Source organism: Cyprinodon variegatus, unplaced genomic scaffold (genome assembly GCF_000732505.1).
Source record: "Cyprinodon variegatus isolate N-32 unplaced genomic scaffold, C_variegatus-1.0 Scaffold234, whole genome shotgun sequence".
Classification (NCBI taxonomy): Eukaryota; Metazoa; Chordata; class Actinopteri; order Cyprinodontiformes; family Cyprinodontidae; genus Cyprinodon; species Cyprinodon variegatus.
Genome location: NW_015150687.1, coordinates 516476 through 538377, shown reverse-complemented (window position 1 = coordinate 538377; position 21902 = coordinate 516476). Strand labels below are relative to the sequence as shown.

The following is a 21902-nucleotide window of genomic DNA, read 5'->3' as shown; positions in this document are numbered from 1 at the left end:
TGTTTCAGTTAGATATTTAGTGGTGCATAATCATAGTTACCATTTCTGTGTTTCCAAATAAATCACAAAGGAGAAATTTAAAGTCTGAATACCCATTCTCTTTGCTGTATTTATTCTGTATTATCTAGTTGTTTATATCAGGGGGTTTTCTTTAAGTAGACCCATATGCATAGAGGCAAGCAGAAACAGCTCAGTAAGTTGTTGAGTTTTAATAAATGAACAACATTAAATTGACAGCTTGGTAAAAAAATAAATAAATAAAATAGGTTGGCATTAGTACAAGCATTGCATGGCAGGACATGGCATGTTAAACAGTAAAAACCTGTGACATGCTGAAAACCCAGAGATGATGTGAAACAAATGAGGCTTATTATGAAGCAGTGGTTGAAAACGGAGTAAAAACATAATTGGATATGACCAGAGTTACAAGGATATAATCTAACTGATACTAGTAAGAGAAGACTGACAGTAAAACTGAACATATGAATAACTGGAAAACTATAAGCATAGATATACAGAAACATTGGAAATGGATCTACCAAATAGGAGCAAAGAAAAGAGAAATGACATGTCAAAACCAAATGGGTGAAACCTAAACAATGAAAAAAACATGTATCCAATTAAAAAAACAAATACCTTAAGAATATGAATAGCCTTGTAAAAGAGATTGCTGATCTCAGGGAAACTTTAAATCAAAAATAACACTACATATAAGTCATATCTTTCGGGACTAATACAAATAAAGCTCAAAGAAAATAAAAGATTGTGACTAAATGAAGTTGTTTTTTTCTGGAAAAATTTAAAGTCTAATCTCACAATATCAAAAAATGCAGCAGGCCATCACAGTTTTGTTTGAATGAGGAAACATGCTAGCAAGAGGAGGATTTATCGAGGACGAAACTATGTAAAGAATGCAAAAGTCACCCGTAACACACAGTACCACATACCCTCTGGTTCAATGATTTATTATCTCAGTCATTAAATGACATTTAGAATTCTTAATAGTCTGGATATTTATTCAACCAGTCTTTGCAAAGCATTTAGATTGCAACTAGGGAGCATATTACATACTGCTGTACAGATAAAAATTACCAACCTTTATATGCTTTCTGCTATACACTAAAATCTGTTACAGAAAAAGACATTTATTACCTAGAATAGCATGTATTAAATAATCCACTACCAGCTACCATATAAATGTCATAGCAGTGAGCAATGACAAAAATCAATGCTACTAAAAAACTGACTAGAAATAGTATGAACCAGGGGAAGCAGATAAAATTTCAATCCTTCTTACCAGTGGTGTTTGTTTAAGATTTAGATAGTAAAATACATTTTAAGGCTCAGAGCCTAACTGTCAAGAGGACAAACAATTTTCCAGGCAAAATTCAGAGAGAGAATTCATATTAAACTTTTGGGGATCTCACCTAAAAGCAGAAGCTTTAGTTCCCGTTTAAGGTTTTTTTTATGAAGTTGAAGTTGTTTCTCTATTTCTCTGGATATCCTCCGGCTCTCCTGCTCTTCAGGGGACAAGCAGCACTCGTCCATTGTTATCAGAGTCAAGCAGCTGCTTGTTTGACAAAGTGTCACAGCTGATGGGGATTACTCAGATAAATGTATACTAATGTTGTCAGACCTGCTAGGTCATCTTTTTCCCGAAAACAATACGCTGTTGGTGACTTTCTGTGGGCATTCTTCCTCATACTGGATCCAGTTCAGGTACATTTTACCTCCCTGCCCTACAGGAGGAGGAGTCTAGCTGAAAAGCTGTCTGCTTTCACATTCTTTGAGGTTAAAGCTTTTTTTCCACTACGAAGTACAAATTGGAAACAAATGATAATATCTAATGGGTATGCCTTTTAAGTTAAATAGGTTTAAAAAAATTCACTAAAAGTAAAGATAAGTAAAAGACAAGGATACTTTTTATTTGATACAATTGAAAGTGACGATACATGTGTTAATTCTGATTGTACAATGCATGACTCATTGAGTTTTATCACATGTATTTTATAAATATGACAAAAATATGACATAATATATGTTTAAAACATTTTACTCATTTCATTATCTGTGTGTACAAAAATAAAAACATGTAGGCCATCAACTTGCAATCTTTCTCTTAATCTGTGCATTTAAAAGCTGTAAGACTTTGCATTCTTCAAGGTGCATTCTTCCTCCACAGAGCTGTGCTAGTTAGACGTTGCATGATTGAGTCAATTCAAGGTTGGGCGACACATTCAAAGGCCTATAATCCCAGGTGGGTATAAGGAATCAGTAGTAATGCTGTTGTATGTGTATTGTGTGCAGACAAAGGATTTTCACTCTTTACAACTTCAAATGAATACATGTTGCAATAAAATTGAATTTAAGGCCTGTGTAGATCTAAAGTATGGCTCAGTGCTAGAATTTCTCTTATATTTTCATTTTTTAAGAAAGCAAAAACAAAGAAGAAAGCTTAACAGATAACAACCGGAAAAAAAAAAAAAAAAAACACTTCTCCATCCTTCCTCATTCGAGGTTTAAAAAACTCATATTTTCTAAAAAGATTGTGTCTTTGACTGAATTGAAGACAACTCTGATGTTTTCCGTGTCCGTGGCACAGGTAAAGTGTGTGTAGAGAGGTTTGTGACGACCTTTGTGGAGCTGAACATACATCTTCTCAATAAACTTCTTTGCAGATTCAGCATCTCCTGTAGGTCCTGTGAAAGAGAAAGTTCATGATTTAAACAGTGCTACTTGAGATCTGAATTTCCATCAAATCCACACCTAAAATGAGTGTTCTGAAGAACATTCATTTTAGATGTGTATAGACAACTCCCATGCCTTCATATAAATTAGTAAGTATAAAATAATTAATTAATAAGTTTTGGGTACTGACAGTAAAATTAAGGTTTTCTGTTTACAATGTCATTATCTTGCTTGTCACAATATTGAAAAGGTAGATATTGCATGCAGAGAGGCAGTGATGTGCATGAACGGGTCCAATGAACTGCTTCCACTGAATACATTCATTTTTTTAATGAACGATGAACTGAACGGATCAGTTTTGAAGTAATTATGGGAATAATGAGCAACACACACCTCTCACGTTCGCGTTCAGTTGATAATGACATTTTTTATTGGATAACTTCAGGTTTTACAGCACTTATTACAGCGACCAGCATGTGTACTGCTAGGACTAGCCTGCATGATTCTTATGCCAGTTTTGCAGAGCACTTGGCAGGGTATTATGAACAAACAAAGTAAACTCTGACAGAAAATCTAACATTTTTGTGCAAACTGTGCCCACCGGGACTTAACAAACAAGTCCACACGGTAGCCATGTCCACTTCAACTTTAAAGCCACACATCAAGTTAAAGCATCTGAGCTATCTTAGGAAATCGCTGCTACTGAATGAGGAACATCAGAAATAATTTTTGATGCATATCTTTTCAGCAGAACCTGAATGTTCCTGTATGTTTCTGAAGTTCTGTATAATTTGACTAAATAAAGGCTTCTATGCACATACAGTATATCTTGACTGCATCAGTTATTTTCCATTTCTTTCTATATATTTTGACCACACATATAAAGGGTAAAATATTAGGTTTTATTGTGTAGGATTGTGTTTTTTATTTTCCAAATGAACTTGAACTAATTCATGTTTAGCAGTGTGAACTGAACTTTGAGCTACTTCTTTTAAGTGTGAACTGGCACAACATTGCAGACAGGTTCACTTGTAGCTCAAGTCTAATGACATTTAATTTCTTTTTCGACACAAAATGGGGAAATGGAGGAAGAACATATGGATTTCAGATACTCCCTTTGGTGTCTTTGATTTGAAAAATAAAGCTAACAAGGATGTAGACTTAAAATCTGCAAATATGAATTGTAAATCTAATAAAGGGAAAGTTTGATATTGTTATGATATTGTCATATCATCTAACTTCAATAATACAATTTTTACATCAGAACAGAAATATGCTAAATTAACCTTTGTAGTCAGGGAAGAAGGTTGCCAAATCTGATGTCTGTATTTTCTCTTCGAGCAGGTCTTTTTTATTCAAAAAGAGGATGGTGGACGACTCCTGGAACCAGTTGGATGAGGTAATTGTCTTGAAGAGGGCCAGGCTCTCAGCCAGGCGGTTCTAGACACAAAAACAGGAAATCTTGACAAAAGCTCAAGATGAGCTGTTAGAAGCTGAGTAACACATAATAATAGATTGGACATACATCTGTGTCACTCTCAAAAAGAACTTGGTCATATTCATTGAGGGCTGCCAGAAATATGACAGAGGTGACATTTTCAAAGCAGTGGATCCATTTCTTCCTTTGGGAGCGCTGGCCGCCCACATCCACCATCCTATAAATGCAGGAATGCTGGTTATTATTTTGTTTATCCCCTCTCTTGCAGACGTTAGACAACAAAGATTAACCAAAAGAGAAAAAAAATTATCTCAGTTTAGAGGAAACATGTTTTGCACACAGATGTTTATTCTTTTTCAGCTAATAAGAAAATGATAATACCTGAAAATGACGTTTGACATGTTAAACGGGTACTCTATGATGCCCGAGGTGGGAACCCTGACCCGTAATATATCCTGCAGAGTGGGAATGTAGTCTGGGGCTGTGATTCTGTCCAGGTCATTTAGATAACTGAAAAAAGAGCACTGTAAAGAACTTGGTACTACCCAAATTATTCTTTGTTTATCAGTCTTAATTACCAAGAGATGCACAAATTATATCACATGGAAATTACAAGAAGAGTGTGTGAAACTTGTTGCTGAGTAGAAATCTCAAATGTCTCTTTAAGTAAGATCTTCATAATTAAGTAAATCAGTTATCCATGAGGTGATATTGCTGTATTATAATCGAAGGCAAAAAGACTTATTCTCTTTGTTACAGTAGAAATTTAGCCTTTCATCCATTAGGCTATTTGTTAAATATTTCAGTTAAGAGCATTGCAAACTGTAGCTTTAGAGCCTTTAAGGCACGGTCCCAAACTCCTATTCTTATAGCCTAATGTCCTGCATCTTTTAGCTGTTTCCCTTGGCCTTACACACCTGAATTGAATATTAAACCTGCCTACTAGCATGCAGTCAGTCTCTACATAAAAAAAAAAAAAGAAATTGATATGAACTCAGTAAAGCACATCCAGATCTTTTTGATATGCATGCTATTAAGGTAAGAAACAAATTGTGATAGAATGATTTAACTAATACGTGTAACTATACCAAAAAAAAAAAGCATCCAGATGATTAAGATTCAACAAAAAAGAGAGAAAGAATATGAGGCCAGAGGAAAATCTTTTGTCAAAGCCTCTGATTAACATGAATGTGAAAGAATACTTAACAGACAAATGAGAAAAAAATAACGTAAAAAAACAAAACAAAGCATACTATTTAGAAGAGTCTGACAACTGGAACTCCCGTCTCCTGTCATAACACTGTTGCACTCCATGGTCATTCCACACTCGCTTAATGGCATCCACCTGCCAGGACTCCAACGTTAACACCATGATGACATCCACTTCTTTCAGTTTTTCAGCATAGCTCTATAACAAAAGAAAAAAAAACATCTAAAACTAAATATAAAAATACAAACTTTAAAAAATATATATGTTTATACTTAAAAATATGTTTATACTAACTAGCTATTAACCTTTTTAGGCAGATAAATAGTGTGTCATGATGCAATGTTTTCATTGTCAAAATAAGACATTTCAGTATTCTAGAAATGTACAGGCAATTCCCTCAGCTAAAGTAAGAACCTTTAAAGAGCCTTTTGTGAATATATTCATGATAATAGCTCTCTTCTCCCTGAAATAGAAAGATTTCATACAACTATGAGCTTGACATAAAAGCAAATACATCTTTGGAGTAGTAGGAGCTAACAAACTAGATAGATTAGCATCAACCACTTAAGGAATTTAAAACAATAGAACCTGAAAATGTTTTATCAGTTTCAAATAAAGTTATGATTTTGTATGATTTTTTAGTAATGCTTTTTTGTGCTCTCAAGGTCTCATTGTCAGGAATCCAGTTTCTGTGGTCTGTTTTGTGTCTGTCTCTCCCTCCATCACCAGGTGGCGACCTGTCATTGTTGGTCCTCCCTGCACACCTGCGGCTCTTTGGATCATTATCTGGAGGAGTACTTAAGCAGTGGACTGTCACTACCTCGACGCCAGAGTGTTTGCCAGTTTTGGGTACCCTAGCCATGCTTAGATTAGCTGAGTCTAACCTGAGTCTTTGTTTCACTGAGTCAAACTGAGTCTTTGTTTCTCAGAGTCTAACCCTGTTTTTGTCTTTGCCTTTGGCAGGAAGTCCTCCTGCGTACTAGAAGTTTGGTCTTTTTCCCCTGGAAAGATTGTTTTCTGAATTCACACTGAGCAAGCGAGAAACCTCCACATGTGCCGTTGGACTGTTTACTGAGTTCACACTGAGAAGGGGAGAGAACTCCACATGTGGCGTTCAAGTCCCTCACGGAAATTCAAGTGACAGTCCGCTCCAGTGCTCCTCCGGGTCCAAAGAATGTCTACCTGTCCACTCTTCAACATGTCAACCCACACAGACTGGATGCAAAGTGAGAGAAGAAGCCCCCCAAACGTGAGTCCCTCACTAGCATTTTCCTTACAGCATTCAAGATTCCCACGTTCCCTGAACTAACAGTTTTGATTTGCCTCTAGACTTCCTAGTTCCTGTTCACCAGCTAACTGAGTTCCAGATCATACCCCCCTTCTACCCTTACCTCAATAAACCTGTTAAATCTTTGCCTTGCTCTCTGAGTGGTTCTCTGCATTTTGGGTCAGACCTCTAAAACACATCATGACACTCATAGTTTAAAATATAAACAAAAAACAACTCTGCTGGACTTAAAAGCAGTCCATGAGGGAAGATGGGAAAAAATATTACAGACATTTTAAGAAAGGGGAACTTGGCGACTGTGTCTGCCAGCTTGTAAACACATTTTGTTTTTTTAACCTTTATTAGGACTAAATATCACTAACATATGAACCCTCAATCATTTTAAACTTCAATATAATTCTTTTAGTTTACTTTAAAAGTAAGAATATTAAAAAACAGACCATGGAATCCGGCTCAATTTCCTGATCTGCCTTGATAGATCACCTTTAGTGTTCATGTCACTCATCTGCCTAACTCTGCCCGGTCCCTAATTTTCACTGATCTCATCCACCTGCATCTGTTCCTTTATATTGTGCTCAGTTCCAGCTATTGGGGCCAGATCATTGTTTGTTTGGTTTCTGTTTCTCCTGTCTCTCAGTTTTGTTAGTTTAAGTTATATTGAGAGCGTTTCAGCGTCTCCCTTGTGATTCTGATTGCCTGATTCCGTTCCCTGTTACCCATTGGCCCTGTCCGTCCCCGTCTGAACCATCCTTGGACTCCTACTGGATTCTGCCTGTCTGCATCTGTGTTTGTCCGTCTGTCTCTGAACCTGCCTTCACACTCTGTGGGTTCCTGGAACCTGGGTCTGTCCGTTCCTGTGTGGATTGGAACCCCTGACCGGACTGCGGACTCCTGGATTACAGATCTACTCCAGTCTGATCTAAATCCCTGTCCTAGATCGGAGTCCTGCCTCTTCATTGGGGCTGCTGCATCAGGGATGCTCTGGACAGCTCAGAGCCGCATCTCGTTGGCAGTGCATCGGCTAATCCTGCCTATTATTGAGAGGATTGACTGAACTATTAAATCAGATAAGTGACTAACTTGGATAATCGTCTCCTGTCAGGTGATCGTGGACACTCACCAATGTTTCTCTCACAAGAGTGTCAGTGATTGTGCGATGCCCCGCCCCCTCCTACAGTCGCCGTGGTTGCCGTTGTTTTGAACTTTCCTACTGACCGTCTCACCTTGAATACTGGGTCCATCTGTCCCGTTTCATGACACTCAAATCTAGTAGAAATCTATGTTTGGTTTCTTTTTACCCATAATATTATTCTTTTTTGACAGGAGACATATCAGAGATCATATGGGAAGAGTGGGGCTAATTTCTGATGCTTTTATAGTTTGTTTTTGTTATTTTCCCAAACATGGTACAGGAAGGTATAATTAAAACATGTTTTTTTTTTTTTTTTTTTGTCTCTTCATTTAGTGTACCCTTATATCTTATTTCAGCTCTTGAGGATTCATAAGTCTCTTGGTGCTTCTATTTTTTTATCCACACTCTGTAATATGCCATTGTCCGTCCCTCCTTATAAATATATAAAGCTAGGTTTATACTTGGTGCTTTGAACAGGGTGCGAGGGTCAATGCCACAATACTGATACTGTAAGGTTGCCTGCACCACCATGTGTGGGCTCATCTTGCTTTGACATGCAGTCATACACTTATTGTATAAACAAAAGTCCAGGTTTTCTTACAATATTTTGGTCATCCACATATTCGATTTTAAGAGTAGTCATGGCCTCAATCAGTGCCTGGATGGCTGTGATGACATTCTGATACACCAGTTTGATGAAAGCTTTCCTGTCAGAATCACTGTATCCTTTGCCATGGATGATCCTCATCTGCTTGATGAATGTGCTCTTCCCACTTTCACCAGTTCCTAATTAGAAGGAAGTAGATAAACCATAAAAAGCAGAGTCAAGTTAAAATCACTCCTCTTATAAAAGCTACATAAAGTGCCAAAACCATAAAGGTAAAGCAAATGTTTTTTAGTGGTCATTCACAATTTTCAGGCACTTTATGGTGCTGAGACCACAAGCTTACTGTACATCCAAAGTAAGTGTGAGACCTAAATTTTAAAGTAGTACAATGAAAAAATTTGAATAGGTATTTTAGTAATCAAACTCTTATTGTAATTGTGCACCAGCTTTCCACTTGTTTTTCTAACACATTTTTAACACAAGTTTTGTAGTGTAAAGAATAATGATGAGATGTCTTTATGGAAACAAGACAATTTGAATAAAGGTTTCAGTGTTTTGCATTTTAAAATATCCCATCCGCTGTTATCCTGCAAACAGTAAAAACATTAATCTGTCTGCATGGAGTAATCCTCATATATGCCCAATACACCTTTTTGAGTGTTTGTAAGCATTAAGATCTTTTTGGGTTCTAACAATGTAAATTTTAAATGAATAGCTTATATGTATAATGTTAAAACACTGAATTATTAGCAAAACCATTACAATACACAGTAAGGCAATATATGACTTATGTTGAAAAAATGCCTGATGCATGACGTCCACTTCATTGGACACATGGTTTTTCGTAATTTGCTGCATATTAAACAAAAAATATATATATTTTAAACTGATCATATCCTTCCTTAGATGTTACTGTAAATCATTATATATTTTTTAACCTGTTGGGCTATTTTACAATAGATGGACTGAGAGAATATGCAGCACTGGTCAAAAGGGGTTGTGTTTGTTGGCTATCTTGGATTCAGATTAAATTTACTTGCAGTTACAATGACTGACCACTAAATTGACCTCAAAGGAGTGGGGCAGCAGAGAGCATTCTAGACACTAATATGCAGTTTCACTATCGAAACCAAATAATTAAAGAGATATTTACTTTGTAGTAGCTGTCCACTACAGTGACCACTATGCACCAATTTGGCCACTTTTTATGTTGCATTCACTATTAGAAATGCTGGGGTTTTTAAATTTCAAAATTTATACAACCCAGCAAGTTAAAGGTCTTATAATACATATAGAGATATAGGAATTCCATTACTCTCTTTAACAAAGCATGCACATGGTTAAATTTTTGCCCAAAAGTAGGTGTCTGCGACATTACTGTCAATAGTTTTCATCTAAGATTTGGTAAGAAGATAGTCAAGTCTATTGTTCAATTAACTGTATTATGCTGGTACCACCATCATTCACTGGGAAAAGGTGTGTTCTGGGCGACATGCAGTATTTTTCACCATACTCAGGGTTTTGCATGTAGGAGTAAAACTATGATTTTCACTCCACCTTGCCTCCTACAAAGCTCTTATTAATATGCATCTTTGACTCCCTGTGGCTCTGTCTAAACATTCACTTTCATCTAGACACTTGATCATTGAAGCTAGAGAGTACAATACTCATGGTCCTGTCAACAGACTCTCAAACCTCAGTTGTAGCTACTCTGGAATTACTTGTTATTAGCCTAGCCAGTAAATGCTGACGGTCTTGTATTTGAGTTTAACTGAGGTGTACTTTAATAAACTAACCATGCTTCAAATTCCTCCACAACTGAATCATTTTTTTTCCTTGCTCTGAAATATGCTGCTTACCAGTTATACTGAGATTTGGGAAAAAAAGAGGTGAATTAGGTTTACAAATGAGGTTACTTCTGAAATGTCTTTGCATTTGATCAAATACAATTGCTTGTCAAACCTCATAGTTTTTTTTTTCTTTTAAAAACATTTGCTAAGTATGTATTATTATCCCTCAACTTAGTTATTTTTGAACTACTTTGAGTTGGTGTACTACATGACAATAGAATACAATATGGAAATGTTTCTGAAAGGTGGAAAAATGCGGAAAGGTTTAGGCATTTGGAAGAATTTTCAAAGCACGGTATATCAGCTAATCCAGATGCAAGATCTCCTAAACAAATAAAATTTCCCAAACGTCTATTTTAATTATAGTGATGCAAAAGAAAGTCATGATCACTGAGCACAAACCAAGAACAGACATAGCTCAGCTGAAGAACAATACCACCAAACCCACAATTAAGATACTTGACAAGTAGGATAGTTACAAACACTTGTATCTAGAATATATTACCAATGCAAAATACAATGAATAATCAAAAGAGTTCACCTAAAAGCAGCAACTTCAGCTCACGATTATTTTCCTTCTCTCTTCTTAGTATTGCATCTATTTCTCTTGATATCCTTCTGCCTTCTTTTTCTTCAGGAGACGTGTAGCAACACTCGTCCATTCTTGTCTAAGTTCACTAGGTGCTTTTCATGAACAGTGTGCCGCTGAAATGAGTGTATTGTGTTTATCATACCAGGTCATCCTTCTCGTTGGAATGCCGGTGTGTTAATCATTCTGCCATAACCAGTTAGTCAAACATGACAGGAGGCGGGTGTTGGATGGTGAACATTGTCAAAAAAAAGAAAAGAAAAAAAATCCAATGTACTTAGAGCTGGTTGTTGTCACAAAATAAGAAAATATATTGGTATTAGAGGATTTTAGTTTTTTTTCAATCCGGAATAATAAACAAGTTGTCATCTTTGTGTAAAAAAAAATCATCTTTATGACCGTAATTTTTAACTGCCAAAAGTGAAAACAATAGAGCAGACACCTTTTAAAAAATTCAGAATGACTCACAGTGTGCCTAAAGTCAGACAACAATTTGTACATTTTATTTCTCTGAGCCTAGCTGCTTTGTTATACCTAACAAGGAGAAGTCTGAAAAACATGTAAAATTACAAGTTATTCATATCAATCACAGACACTTTTCATAAAGAAGAAAAAATCAGAGACAGTTAGGGCATTCTGGGTGAATCAACAAATTCAAATCCACTTCAGAGAAAGATGGTCCTGAATTGAATCTGTGGCAGGAGCTAAAGATAAGGGTGATGATAAGGAGGCCTTCCAATCTCAGATATTTGGGGCTCAGCAAAAGTAAATAGATGAGGGTTGTGTAATTTTACCAGCAGATTATTAATATATTAAATAACTATAACTGGAGGTTATAGTTAATTACCAGGTCATTCAAATCAAGGGTAAAACCAATGAATGATTATTAGTTAATTGATAACTGAAATCTGTTTTACTTACGAAATTTCTTTAGTATGTTTGGGGACAGGAAAGGGACAGGAAAATTACCCAAAACTCCACTTTACCAGGTGAAACACCTTATGGTTTTTCTCATCTGCTTTAAAGCAGCCTGATTCCTCAGCGAACACAGACACTTCTCAGGAGGAGGGGGTAGCCACGTTCTGTGGCTTTAGCTGAAGACTGGTGTATCTCGCCTAACAGACCAGGAGGTCACAGGGAAAAGAGGACAGGGAGAGTTTGCGCCGTGGTTTAAAATCGACACGGCTCGCTTACATCATTTGAAATGTGATCTTCAACACCAGTGAGAACATAAAACAAAGTTTATTGGTTTGGTGTTTCTTTATTGAAAATATTAACACTGTTCAAAATAAACATAAAATATCATTCTAAAACACTCCATGCAGTGATTTATTTTATTTACCACCTCTGAAAGCTGTAAGAAGGAAAATATGGTATTTCTCCTTAACTAAAACATTCCTTGAAATTGTTGAAAAGAAACAGTATTCACTAGGATGTTAGATTTTTTTTATGAAACTATAGTAACCAACAACTCCATCCTTGTTTATACCAGCATCTTGATAAGCAGCAGTTGAAGGAAAATAGTCTTTCACTTATTTGAAGACAACTTAGATGTTTTCTGTGTAAGGAAATTCCTTGGCATGTGAAGGCATTTATGCTTTTGGGCTTATTCCCACTTCTTTTGCCTGGAGTAATCACTCTTTAAATGACACTTATAGTAAACAACTCTTAAATACAACCTAAATTTGAACCTATTTAACCTAAGTCCAACAGATACTACAGAATGACAGCACTGGGCTCATTGTCTGGAAGTTGTCACCAGAGCCAAAACAATGGAAATCAGCCATGAAAAACAGTTGTGGTGGGTTCTAATATCAAGGTGATTTCAGGAAACCATGTATCAAACCGTGCTGGTGAAGAGTCCCAGTTTTTGTTGAAAAACAAACCACTGGACTTTGTTTTCCAAGTTTCAAGATATTTCACTTCCCATCCAGCTTTCTGTATTCAAAATGTCAGGATTCTTGTTGAGTTCCAAGCTTTATAGAGTAGCCCAAAAAACATGCTAATTTTGGGTCCCCCAAAAGAGGCGCTGGACTCCGGTTTCAGCTCTGCAACTCCTTCAACACAGCGATAGAGCTGCTTCCTTCCCACTATCATCTCAATCCTCATTACCATGCAGGGGACCAAGACATCTTGCCTGGTCAAGCAGGCCAACAATGACCTTAAAGACTCCCCTTTTCAGAGTAATAGGCCAGTATTGGGTATTGCAGGCTAACAAAGACCTCAACGACTCCCCACTGCTAAGGGGTGGACCTGTTCTTTTGGTTTAATTTGCATGTTTTCTAAGCCACAACAAGGCACTGTTGGGCTACTCTATAAAGCTTGGAACTTCAGCTTTTAACTTGGAAAATAAAGTCCTGTGTTTTTGTTTTTTTTTTTTTTTCTTTTTCCACTTTTTGGAGCATGTATCACACCAAGTTGGTGTCCACTTGATAGGCTGTGTCATTAGTTGGCGCCCAGCTCTACTTTGTAAGTGTAGTGAAGAGTAAATGTAATTCATTTGAATCCTGGGGGAGATTAAATATAACATTTGAATTTAATACTCATAGCATTCTAGAATGGGTAGGAATTTTAGGGGTTAACACATCTCTTTATGGATGATAAAATTATCTGTAAAATCTGTGAAACATCATGTCTTCTTTCTAGTCTACAGAAGTGAATAAGCATTTAAATGGTTACAGAAAATTATATCTTTCACGCAATTGAAGACAAATCGGATGTTTTCAGTGTCGGTAGCACAAGTGAAGTGTGTGTAGAGGGGATTGTCCTTCGCTTTGTAAAGCTCAGTGAACATCTGCTGGATGAACGTCTTTGCTGCTTCACCATCACACTGAGGTCCTGTGAGTTTGAGATGAGTTCAAAATCAACATCAGTTGATGGATAACTTCCAAATTGAATACATTCAAGATAATTTAACATGGTAACAATCATATGAATTATAGAGTCCAATGATTCAATGTATAACATGTTTTGTAAATGTTATTCTTAAAAAAGTATTCTTCATCGACTTTTTATATCAGCTTATATCCAGGTCTTCTCCCTCACATGTTTCGAGAGAAAATTATTCATTTAAAATCAAGCGTAAGTTATCCTCAGTTACTCTTTTTATTGAAGCAATTGTATCTTTGCTGGACTTTATTTACTGTTTGATATTAGGTACAAAACATAAATACTTATCGAACTAACTATATACATTTTTAACAGTTGTTTTTTCTAAAGCAATGCTTACAATTTATTTTTAAATATTAAATAGGACATAAAATTTTTTAATTGTGCACTTTGGAATTTGATGTCACATTTAATTTTGTAATCATGTAAAGGATGAGGAATTTAAGAAATGGAACATTTTTTTAATAGAATATCCACATTAATGTAGAGTATGTAAGGGATCACACTACAATGATTATGAAAAACATTTCGGGTATCCCATCTTGGTGTTTCGCAACCCCTGATGGGTCACGTTTCCACTTAAGGAATCCTTGCTCTAGATCAGACTTTTAATTTGGGTGCTTCATCTTGCCACCTGCAGCCCTTACAGACTCTAAGGTTGATTCTGAGAGAAAAAAAAACATATAGCCGTTGTGTTTTTCTCACTGCAAATCAATCTAGGTTTCTTTTTCTGAGTGTAGAGCCACCTTGCTAATGAAGATCCTACTCACATTAAGATTGGTACTCTATTGAAATGGAAAACATAGAAAACCAAAGAGTGTAGAATATAAACAATCTGAGAAAGTTAAAATAGAATAGTTATAAATGGAAAGGGATCACATGTAATCACATCAAAATATGGGTTCAAATATTTGGACTAATGTGGGAACTTTTATCTGGGAATGAATGAATATCTTCATTAACTGATAACTGCAGCAATGCATACTCATTAGGAAAATTCTAAAGATTCATCAATAATGGCACATCAAACAAATCAATAATTAACATTTTTCTATAAAATAGTTTCAAGCACAAATCATATCTTTTTCTTTTATTTTAAAGATAGAGATTTAAAGAAAGAAATGACAGGATGGATCTGTAATGAAAGAATATGAAGCAATACATCAATTACCATTGAACTTTGGGAAGTGCGTTGCCAAGTGTGATGTTTTGATTTTCTCCTCAAGTAGATCTGTTTTGTTCAAAAAGAGGATGGTAGAGGTGCTCTTAAACCAAATGGATGAAATTATGGTCTTGAACAGGGCAAGACTTTCAGCCAGTCGATTCTAGAACACAAATGGGTATAGTTTAATCAAATTCAACGTATAACCTATTTGAAAGTGCAACATAGAAAATAAAACATAGAAACCATTGAACTAAAACGTACAATCTCCTGACTCTCAAAAAGAACTTGATCGTATTCACTAAGTGCTGCCAGGAATATGATGGAGGTGACATTTTCAAAGCAGTGAATCCACTTCTTTCTTTGTGAACGCTGGCCACCCACATCCACCATCCTATAAAAAAAAGATGTTTATTTTATAAAATAAAGCTTCACAAAAGACCTTAGCATAAAGCTTTTGTTTTGAGAATTCCTTTTTGTTCTTTACAGTTACACCAAGTTACGGGGAATAAGTAGGGAATCATACCTGATGATAACTTTTTGTATTTCAAATGGGTACTCTATGATGCCGGTGGTGGCAACCCTGGCCCTCAAGACATCCTGCAGAGTTGGAATGTACCCTGGGGCTGTGATTCTGTTTATGTCACTTAGAAAGCTATGAAGTAAAAAGAATTCAAGTGAAATATGGCAATAAAAATATTAAATAAAGCTGCAACATCATTCATAAAGTGCTATAATATTTGCAGAAGAAACTATTGTGTGCTGATTAAAAAGGCACATACTGTAACACTTTCCCTTTTTGTTCAATTTGGAGAACACATTTGTGGCAAAGCCTTTACTTGTTAACTGAAAATCTGATATATTACGTTAGTTCGGTTCCCTTTAGTTTATTTAACTTTAATCTTGAGACATTTCACACAAAAAGAAACTCAGTTCTTTCAAGTCATGGTGATAGATTTACAGATACTCTATTTTTATCCCAGTGATCAAACAATGTAGTCAAGTTCAGTTCAGATTTCCTAGAGTTACTAACTTCCAGCATTAATTCCTCCTTGACTAGCCTGTAATAAATGTGGACTATATTCCACTTTGTGTAATTGGCTTTGCAGTAATCTCTCATACTGATCATCGAAAAGTAATATTGGGGAAGAGAACTTCTCCTTAATGGGAGAAAACATCCAGCTAAACGTCACTCAGAATGAGCAGGTTTAGCTCATTCATGTTTACTTCGCTAACTGTTTAAAAACAAATTGATTTGGGGAAGTAGTAATAACAGTGAATGTTTTACTTTTATTGGAGTCACATTATTATAAAGTATTAATACTCTAACTTGAATATAATTCCTGGCTATCCTACCACCAACAAGTAACTTTAATGAACAAAAATATTTCAACAAAAAATGAAGCAGGCAGACACATATTTCCTGTTGCTGTCAGTGATTTCTTTTTTCAACACGAACATATAAAAAGAAACAGTTTTCTCTGCTGATATATTTTCAATCAAGGTAATTTGACCCAAATAAAAAAAAAATCAAATATAATTTGTTTATTGGTAGAGTGATGAAGAAATTATCTCTTTTTTCATCTTGCCAGTACCCACTGACAGTTGCTTTAAATGTACAAAATTTAAGGTAAACTATTTTCTTTTAGATTATCTCTTTATACTCAGCTGGACACAAAAAAGTCTAACAGTTATGTGATTAAGACAAGATTCAAAAAGCATATATAAACAGAAAATGTTCATAAAAGGTCCTACTGTAATACACAAACACACACACCCACACACAAATTATATATTAAATTGCTCCTCAATTTTATAATCGCGTAAAAGTTTTGTGTATGAAAATTCAAAAAGCTCACTATTTAGCAGAGTCTGACAGCTGGTACTCCCTCCTCCGGTCGTAACACTTCTGTACTCCAAGGTCACTCCATAATCGCTTAATAGCATCCACTTGCCAGGATGCTAAAGTATGGACCATGGTTACATCCACAGGTATCAGTTTTTCAGCATATTCCTAAAATAAGAGAAACATCCAGATTTGAATTAACTAAAAACTGTTCTTGTCAATCCTGTGGGCTTAAACTAACATGGCCTATTTGTACATTTTTTTTTTTTTAAATGTATTCGGCCCTCAAAAGCCAAAGACACATATCAAAAAGGGCTAATTAAAAATAGACATTAACTTCATAGCAGATAGAAGTATCTGAAGATATTTGATACTTTTATTCCTATTGTCAACACAAACTTAAATATATAGAGTCAGTCTCACCAAATAACATTTTTCCTCTAGGCACATTTAACAGTGCCCAGAGTTGACCTGGTGTTTTCAATCCAAGCTTCCATAAATGCATCTATGGATGCATGGATGGAAGTAATGGATGGCTTTCATAAATAAATATGCAAATTTAGAAACAAAGTGTTTGTGATAATGGGCATCACAGATGTGGGTAATAAGAAATTAACAAATTAAAGAATTTATAACAAATCCTAAATTTAAAAAAAATCGCTGGCATAACTGGATGCTAACTAATGATAGCAAACTTGATCTGATAAATAGAATAGTTAGAGAGGTTTTTACAGGTAACATTTGTCACCTCTCCTTTAAATACTTAAGCCCCTGTCACACCTTGAGTATTTAGAGCAGTGTATGCCCAACAAATCTGGCAAAAACGCTGGCCTACATTGGATAAGTTATGGGTATGTTTTGTATAAGTTATGAGCATGCTGAATTATGCTGAAACATGCTGGCACAATTCGACATATGGTGAGTATGTTTCTCCCGACGTATGCCAGCATATGCTCAAATGTGGGCCATAACTTATAGGTAAATTATCTGATCGTCGACATACGTTAAGTGTAAGTTACTAAGTTGTGGTGTCTAGCTTATCCAAAATCTACAAGTAACTTGTGCATAACTTATGCGTTACTTATCTCCAATGCATATCAACGTTATTTGACATGTTCCAGACGACCACTGAATTATGTCTCTAATTTACAGCTACTGTTTAATGTCATATTGGCAGCCTTTTGGTATAAAATGGGGTTGACAGGAGGAAACCGTCAGCCCTCCTCCAGACGCCTCAGGATGCCTGGTCTGTGCCCTCAGGACACTGGCTTGTGCATCATTTCATGGGCATTACCCTGCCATGCGTTATGCATAAGTTAGGCTGTTGTTGGACATAAGTTCTGGACTCATTATGAATACGCTTTGTATATGCCCAAAATTAAAAAAATACATAGAAAGTTTAGCCTATGCCAGCATTTTAGGAGGTTCTGGGATGTCGGGCATACGCTGGCTAAATCGGCAAGGTGTGAAGTGGCCCTTAGCAAAATCATATAAAAAGAAACNTGCCAGCATTTTAGGAGGTTCTGGGATGTCGGGCATACGCTGGCTAAATCGGCAAGGTGTGAAGTGGCCCTTAGCAAAATCATATAAAAAGAAACTAACACTGGCTTTCTCCAGTTGTTCTAATAGCCTGTGTCATAATTAAAAAGGGTAAATGAAGAGACACCAATGGCAGTCACACAGCTATTAGCAAGTTACCCTGATAATGAAGCAGTATTTTTTCAGAGGTGAAAATGCACAGAAAATTTTTTGTGCTACTCCTACATTTGAATTTTTTTTTTCCTGTTTGTTGCTCCAAAATGATCCCAAAACATCTGATGGCACATTTTAAAAAGTGTACAACAACTTACAATGTTTTGGTCATCAAGATAGTCGATCTTTAGTGCACTCATGGCTTCAATCAGTGCCTGGATGGCTGTGATGATATTCTGGCACACTAGCTTATTAAAACCTTTTCTGTCCGATTCGTCGTATCCCTTGCCATGTATGATCCTCATCTGTTTGATGAAGGTGCTCTTCCCGCTTTCACCAGGGCCTAGGAAAATTTCCAAATTATGAAAGGCAGAAAAAAAGAATGAGCTTTATACTTGAATCAATACCACCAGTATACACCTGGAAAAAAACAATTTGTGAACAATAGTGATTCCTTACTTTTTGAGCTATCGACTTCTATAATACAAAAAAGAAAACTTTTTTCTCAAGAAAAAATGCTTAAACATTTGGGTTTTTGGAGTAGTTAAACATGGGGGCATTAGCTCAGGCCCAGGTAGTTTATTTTACATAATTTAAAACCTTTCTGTTTAGATATATAACTAGTATTCGAGTTGAGGGGGGATGAGGTGGGATAGAATCCTCCTTCTTAAAAAAATCTTAAAAATCCTCCCCCATCTTAAATGACCATCCCCCTGGCCTATACCATCCCAACCCTGTGACATTTTATCACTCAATGTGTAGATTTCTAATTAACAGTAATGGCAATAATATTGCACTCTCAACATATGGCAGTCTATGCGCTTCCGAATAGTGACCAAATTACAGTGGCCCAGAGGGCTCATGCAATTTCATTTTCAACCTCAGTGGCGCAACCAGCGGAGCAGGTGACGGTGTTCTGAACAGCATCAGGGTCAAGCTGCAAAGAAAACACGATTTGAGGGAATGTGAAAATAAGGAGGGGATGGAATCTTCCGCATGTTCCAGGTTTTAAGTTGCAGAGATCTCCCTCCCCTGCTTAGTTTGAAAAATAATTTGTGTTTACTATTATGCAAGTTTTTCCACATTAGACAAAAATTCATTTTAATCAAGCACTTTAAGACACGTGTTAAGATTGGTATCTTGAAAGAACTTCCAAATGTTATGTTAATGTCTGGCCAATGGTAATAATGAATTGAATGTTGACATCTGACTGCAAGGTCCCTCGTGTGACTTGCAGAATTCCTGTCGTCCGATCAATGGTAAATATAGTTCATTGGACCTGTTGGAGTAGTTTTAACTCATTCATTGCCAGCATGTAGCCTAGCTTACTTTAAATTAGGCAATAGAAGCAATACTGATTTTATGATAAACAGTATTTTATAAAATAAATACTGTAAATGAATATTTCAAAGGTGAGTAAAATTATTAGCTTTTATATATGCTTATTATATATTTAGGCTAATTTGAAAATCGAATTTGTAAGCAGTTTTTTCAGATTTTGGAAAGTATTTCAGCTGCTTCTATTTAAATAACTGAATTTGAATAAAAATATACTTGACTTGAAAGGATTCAGATATTCATTTGCTATGTTTTGTGAGGTTTTGTTCCAAATCTTAATAGATTCATTGCCAAAAGATTTTTCAAAGTAAAATCAAAGAAGTGGCCGACCATGACTATGAAACTGATCCCAGTGGGAAAATGTATGCTCTGCATTTGTCCGTAACTATATAGGGGCAGTGATAGCCATGCCAGTCCAGGGACTGACTGCAGTTCTACAGTAAGGTGCCTTGGTCAAGGTCAATGACAGGCGTACCTGACGTCTAACAACCATACCATGCATATTGCTTTAGGTTAATAGACTATATTAATTAGGCCACAAAGCTTCTAAAAAAAGAAATTCCACCATCCCCCTTCTTTTTTTGTTACACTTGACTACTGTATATACAGTACACTGCTTCTTTTCTTAAATTACAGTCAAATGGTAAGATTCAAAGAATTCATTTATTTGTCTTAATTATGCTTCCAGCATTGTGTTACAGTTTGTAGCACTGTTGCCCTGCAGCAAGAGGGTCTTGTTTGGTTTATATAAAACTAAAAATTGAATGTAGTTTTCAGAAACAAAAAATATTCCTAATTAATGGTACACACAAATTAAGCCATTTCTTTATATTTCTATACTGTTAAAAAATTATAACATTTTCTTTAGAAGCAGCACATAAGTTATCAAGAAGGACAGAGAGGGTTGGACTGACAACAGCAATTAAATGCATTGTGGTATTCTGAGGGATATTGCATCATTTTAAGAAACTTTAGGACTAAATGTTTTTATTTTAATTAAACTTAAACGACAGGATTTTTTTAAATCATTATTTTTTCTGAGCTTTATGAAGAAAAATAATAATTTTAATATTGTTGGGATATCTGATCTCATCTTGTTGCTCAAAGCACAATTTTATAAGACAAGATCTTCAAAGCATGTTCTTCTATAATATCCTGACCTATTTAGAAAACATCTATGGGTTAATCCCCAGAAGTCCAGGTCTAAAGACATGGCTATGTACAACACATTCACTTTATTCAATTTTACTGTGGCTTTTAGTCTTTTTAGGGTGGTGTTTTTTTATATCATATCTAAATTTGCTCAGACTCTTATCCACCTGATTCAGATGATTGCAGCCTGTAATATGCAATCAGCGGAATCAGTTGTGTTGAACAAGAGAAACATCTAAAACATGCAGGGAGATCTATCTGCATGTCCAAGGTTGAAAAATATTTTCTATGTTATGTCTATCTACAGACTAGAATTTTTGTCACTTTTTCTTTAGTGTCTAAACTACTATTAGATTAGATGGGAAGTGTCAAAAAACAACAGTTTTCAACTTTCCACAGATTCCCCATCGGACTCCAGTCCTTGAGGGACAATGTCCTACATACATCAAGCGTGCTTAAAAACAAATATTTGTTCATTAGCAGAGTTCTGTAGAGCTTGATACTATATTAGTGCAGCAGTTTAAGCACTTCATACAGGTGTAAAATGTTTAAGTAGAGTGGCTGCAATTAATTGACTTTGAGACAACTGTTCAAGTTCTGTTCTGATACATTCAGTTTAGTTCATTGATATATGCTCATGGTTTGATTTACATGTAAACCTCTTGAATAGGCTCTGGGTGTGTGCTAAGGGTCAGTGTCCAGCTAGAGGAAGTGATCTATTAAGCCCATTACATAGTTTCTCTTATAGCCACAGGAAAATAATGAAATTTTGCTCTGCACAAGATTTGGGCAGAGCCTCTATTTTTTCCTCACAACATGTTCAAGAAAAGTTGTGTGATTGGCATTACTAAGAAGAAAAAGTGGCAATGATTTGCTTAGTTTTCTATGTGCAGCATTCACCCCATATTACAAGGGAAGTTATAAAGAAAGTTATCTAATGGATTGTTTCTTGCCACTTCAAGGACAAGAGTACATTGCTCAGTTCTTGGGGAATATGGAACAGGCTTAAGACAGGGCTTTG

General features: G+C 35.8%; 3 protein-coding genes across 3 annotated transcripts in view; all 3 read right to left on the bottom strand.

Annotated features, from left to right (window-relative positions):
- Window positions 1-1750, bottom strand: part of LOC107088981 (guanine nucleotide-binding protein subunit alpha-14-like) — a 5906-nt gene extending 4156 nt beyond the window's left edge. Inside the window, exon 1 of the mRNA XM_015381471.1 lies at window positions 1428-1750. Coding sequence (XP_015236957.1) covers window positions 1428-1548 — 121 coding nt within the window. The 5' untranslated portion in view covers window positions 1549-1750. The remainder of the gene's footprint in view (window positions 1-1427) is intronic.
- A 149-nt stretch (window positions 1751-1899) lies between these two features.
- On the bottom strand, window positions 1900-10915 carry LOC107088982 (guanine nucleotide-binding protein subunit alpha-11-like). The gene is made up of 7 exons (XM_015381473.1): window positions 10755-10915; window positions 8358-8542; window positions 5380-5534; window positions 4508-4636; window positions 4214-4343; window positions 3975-4128; window positions 1900-2699 (listed from the first exon to the last, which is right to left on the bottom strand). The coding sequence occupies exons 1-7, from the start codon at window positions 10873-10875 to the stop codon at window positions 2509-2511; spliced, it is 1065 nt and encodes a 354-aa protein (XP_015236959.1). The 5' UTR covers window positions 10876-10915; the 3' UTR covers window positions 1900-2508.
- A 1036-nt stretch (window positions 10916-11951) lies between these two features.
- Window positions 11952-21902, bottom strand: part of LOC107088970 (guanine nucleotide-binding protein subunit alpha-11-like) — a 16735-nt gene continuing 6784 nt past the window's right edge. The window contains exons 2-7 of the mRNA XM_015381446.1: window positions 18550-18734; window positions 16713-16867; window positions 15380-15508; window positions 15118-15247; window positions 14863-15016; window positions 11952-13640 (exon numbers count right to left, since the gene is read on the bottom strand). Of these exons, the coding sequence (XP_015236932.1) occupies window positions 13450-13640; window positions 14863-15016; window positions 15118-15247; window positions 15380-15508; window positions 16713-16867; window positions 18550-18734 (944 nt within the window). The 3' untranslated portion in view covers window positions 11952-13449. The remainder of the gene's footprint in view (window positions 13641-14862; window positions 15017-15117; window positions 15248-15379; window positions 15509-16712; window positions 16868-18549; window positions 18735-21902) is intronic.

What these genes read in the sequence shown, in the direction of transcription:
- LOC107088982 (XM_015381473.1), bottom strand. Translation starts at nt 10,875, where the DNA reads ATGGACGAGTGTTGCTACACGTCTCCTGAAGAAAAAGAAGGCAGAAGG. An exon ending in ATGTGGATGACCAAAATATT is followed by an intron (nt 5,535 to 8,357) that starts GTAAGAAAACCT and finishes CTTTTGTTATAG; the next exon opens with AGCTATGCTGAAAAACTGAA. An exon ending in TTTTTGAGAGTGACACAGAT is followed by an intron (nt 4,129 to 4,213) that starts GTATGTCCAATC and finishes TTTTGTGTCTAG; the next exon opens with AACCGCCTGGCTGAGAGCCT.